Source organism: Zingiber officinale, chromosome 7A (assembly GCF_018446385.1).
Source record: "Zingiber officinale cultivar Zhangliang chromosome 7A, Zo_v1.1, whole genome shotgun sequence".
NCBI classification, from domain to species: Eukaryota; Viridiplantae; Streptophyta; class Magnoliopsida; order Zingiberales; family Zingiberaceae; genus Zingiber; species Zingiber officinale.
The window spans coordinates 29286361-29290623 of NC_055998.1; the positions used below are offsets into that span (position 1 = coordinate 29286361).

Here is a 4263-nt window from a genome sequence, read left to right on the forward strand (position 1 = left end):
CAGGTAGAGTAATTGGAGGTGGTGAGTTTCAACGGTGCTTAAGCATTAACGTTGAGAACCACAAGGACAGAAGGTGAATCAGGAGTATTTGTGAGAGATAGCTGGCGAGTGATGTCGTCGGCGGCAGCCATTGTAGATGGCAGCTGGTGGATATTGTGGAGAAAAGAAAAAAAGATTGATGTTAAGGTTAGTACTCTGATACCATGTTGACGATAGAATTCATATACTTTATTAATAATAATATGTGGTATATAAATATCAATACAAAGTGAAAAATAGGAAAACACATAAAATACTATAAACATATAAAATACTATAAAATAAAAAATTATTTCCTAATAATAATTATTCTCTAATAATTAGGAAACAAATAAGTATTTCCTAATAATAATTATTCTCTAATAATTAGAAAATAAATAAATATTTATTAATGATAATTATTTCCTAATAATAACAATCATGGTGGTCATTATCCCTCTCTAATCAAAGCAGCTCTTATTTTATATTTCCTTATCAAAATAGTTGGAAAAGTTGATAAAACTTTCATTCTTTTTGTTTTGGGTTCACCCTTGTAGTTGTGTGTTTTTTAGGATAATAAGATATAATGTAATGATAGTTTTCTATTACATATATAATTTATTTTATTTTTATAATAATACGAAGGGCAACCTTTGATGCATATATTTTTTATCTAGGTTTTATAAGTTTTAGAATTTACCGTTTTCAATTTACATAATTTAAATTTGAAGGCATACATACATGGACTTTTTTATCGGAAGGAACGATCATATTTTTTATTTATCCAAAAATATATCCTAATTTTAAAACTACTAAAAATATATATATATATATATAAAATATTATTATTCTCTTCCTATCCTTCTTGTCAATTTTCTAAATCTCCTTTCTTTCTTATCATTTTTTAATGTATCTTTTTTTCAGGATTAAAAAGGATATGATGTGTTCTTATATTATGCTCATTTTGATCTAATATGTTCTCATATCAAATTCACGATGGACCTTATATTGGATCATATCAGGTCCAGTGTGGATCTGATATTTTTCAATATCATACATGTCAGACCTGATATAAAAAATATTAAGCTCACGCTAAGTTTGGTATGAAAAATAGCGTGGGTCTGATATGATTTAATATCAGGTCCAGTATAGATTTGATATTTTTTTATATCAAGTTGGTTGACGGAAGGAATAGGAAAGGAATAACATTACTTTTTAGTGCTGTTTTGATAGTTTTAAAATTATGATGTTTGTTTTAGTAAATAAGAAATATGGGAGTTACTTTGGTAAAAAAAAACCGTAGATACATTGAGGACATAGAAAAATCTAAATTATTTTAAAGTAAAATAATATAATTTTTGAATCCTTTTAACATATTAATTTTATCACCTAGCATAAATTAAGGGTATTAATTTTTTAAATAAAAAAATATAATTGAAATTATGATATTAAAAAAATTAGATAAGAAATTATGAAATTTCTGTTCAGTTAAATCTGATCATATTTGGCAGGTCAAACTGTCACCTGGCAGCCTTAGGTTGCCTCTCCTTACGAAAGGAAATAAATTATGACTTTCATCCAACAATAAAAACGACATTCCGCATCCCTTAAAAATTGATCCAGACCTATTAAATATAATACCCTTCATCGACCAACTAAATCAGCCCGCGACAGCGACACCCTGGAAATGGCCACATTTGTTACCGAGCACGGGATTTGGTCATGACAGGTGGACCGCTCTGTAGATTTCAGCCATAAATGTAAAAAAGACACTTTCCCGTCCCACTTATTGCACCCAGCAAACCGTACCTTCCTTCCGAATTCTAAAAGCGACGGCGTGGAAGTGGGACCGTGTAATTAAATTAGGTAAGAAATACAGGTAGAATAATTGAGAGTAGCACAAAGGTCTGGCAATCTATTTATACTCTCTCGTGAGCGAGAAAAGTATCCGGCTCATCGGCACCGCCCAAGGCATGGCTGCTCCGATCACCTTCCACCTCGTCTCCGCCGCCGTTCCCCTCCTCCTCCTCATCCTCCTATCCGCCGACAGCCTCGCCTACGCTGACCAGGTACACGACATGTTACCCGTCTATGGACTCCCCGAGGGGCTTCTCCCCGACTCGGTCGTGAACGGCACACTCTCGGAGAACGGCGAGTTCATGGTGGAGCTCGCGTCGCCGTGCTACATTCAGTTCAGCTACCTCGTCTACTATGAGAAGATCATCCGCGGGAAGATCTCCTACGGAGCCATCTCGGATCTCTCCGGGATCCAGGCCAGGCACTTCTTCCTCTGGGTCTCCCTCACTGCCATCGAGGCGCATCCGGCCGACGGCACCATCGAATTCAAGGTCGGATTCCTCTCCGAGTCCCTTTCCGCCAGCGAGTTCGATAGCATCCGACAGTGCAAGGCCAAGGCTTTCGGCCGCGGGTTCTTCCCAGAAGAGTTGCTTCCGGCCATTTCAGAGGTCAGTAGTTTTTTTTTTTTTTTCCTTCTGGTAAATGGATCAAAAGATTTGTTGCTTAATTTTTTTCTCTTGCTGTTCATTAAAGATTTCTTTCTCTTACTCTCCAGGTTTAAAGCTGCCACCGCTTACCATCAAATCTGGCTGTTTGTTTTCGAAGTCGCCATGTTTTGTGAACGTATATCTGGAGATTGTGTGAATAAGGTGTATCGTAATTTATAGATTTGCACCCTGAGACCATTGTGTATCGGTGTTATCTCTGTGTGTCCATTGAACTATTTCTGTCGATGTCGAAGTTCTTTCTCAGTAATAAATGATAATTTAATGTCATGTTAATATTATCTCAAGTGCCCTGTTCTCAAGTGTAAAATTTTATGATTATATTTCTAATTCATTAGTCTGTAACCATTTCCTATTATCATGCCATTATTGTTGAGCAAGGTGCTCTCTGGGACGGACTAGCGGATTCGTTGGACGGGCAAATCATCTTTTGCCATCATCATTATTGGGTAAGAATCAGGAAATTAGCATTTTTTTTAAATAAAATAAAAGGGTGTTTCATTGGATATTTTTGTTGGTATATAGACCTTTAAAGTTTTATTATATGTTCGACAATATATTCAATAGTCTAGTTAGGTTTGATCGAGGATTATCCAAATAAGATTTAATATTTAAAAGTCTAATAAGATTAAGGTTGACAGGATAACTAATAAAAATGTAAAGTCTATGAAGAAATTGACAAGTCTAGAAAGATCAAGATGACCTAGTGGTGTCAAAAATGATCACGACCCGCCAAATCGACTCGAGTTGATCCAAAAAAAATCAAATTTGGGTTGGAGGTTTTTGGATTCAGGTTCAAATTGGAGGTTTTTGGATTGATTTAGTTTCAGGTTATGTTCAGGTTGATTCAGATTGACTTAAATTTATAATTCAAGACTTTTTTTAGGTTAAATTAAATTATATTTTAAAAATTAAGATATTTTATATACATAAATAATAAAATGTAGTATAATAATAATCAAACATTGAGATAAAAGTGGAAAAAAAAATCCAGACTATTCAGGTTATCTGGATTCGAGTTAAGGGTTTTTGGGTTGAGTTCGGATTTAGGTCAGGTTAGAATTTTTTTTGTAATCAATCTTCAACTCGACCTAAACCTATCCAACTGAATTGACACCCCTTAGGTGACTGGATGTTTGACAAGGGTGAGAAGTTTACCGAGTGGCTGACAAGTCTAGACAGTTCAATTGACAGAAGGTCTCACAAGGATGAGTAGTCTACCAAGTCACTAGAAAGTCCAAGCAGGTCGATGCTTGGTAAGAGAAAAATCCTAAGGGAGTGAATCATAGATAATGAGAAGTCTTAGATGAGTGAACTCCGAGCAAAAGAAAAACCCTAGGAGAATAAATCCTAGGTAAATGAGAAGTCTTAAATGAGTGAACTCTGAGCAAAGGAAAACTTTAGGGGAGCGAATTCTAAGTAATGAGAAGTCTTGGAGGAATGAACTCTACGCAAAGGGAAATTCTACGACAGTGAACCCTATGTAGCCAGAAATCTTAGTAGATCTGATCGATTAGATACTGAGCAGAGAATGCTCAAACAAGTCTAGAGGACCAGATGTTTAGCGAAAAAGTTGGGGTAAACTCCTGGAGTGTAATGGTTCTTATGAGAAGAAGAATAATGAGGTCGTATCTGAGTCGGGGCAAACCTTAGACATTGATATGACCGAAGAAACCAACAAAGGTTGTTGGTGCAATTTGCACTAATAATCAAATTCAGATTT

General features: G+C 35.4%; 1 protein-coding gene across 1 annotated transcript; it reads left to right on the forward strand.

Annotated features, from left to right (window-relative positions):
- Positions 1-1949: 1949 nt before the first annotated feature.
- Positions 1950-2821, forward strand: LOC122000034. The gene is made up of 2 exons (XM_042554610.1): positions 1950-2483; positions 2591-2821. The coding sequence occupies exons 1-2, from the start codon at positions 1992-1994 to the stop codon at positions 2594-2596; spliced, it is 498 nt and encodes a 165-aa protein (XP_042410544.1). The 5' UTR covers positions 1950-1991; the 3' UTR covers positions 2597-2821.
- The last annotated feature ends 1442 nt before the right edge of the window (positions 2822-4263 follow it).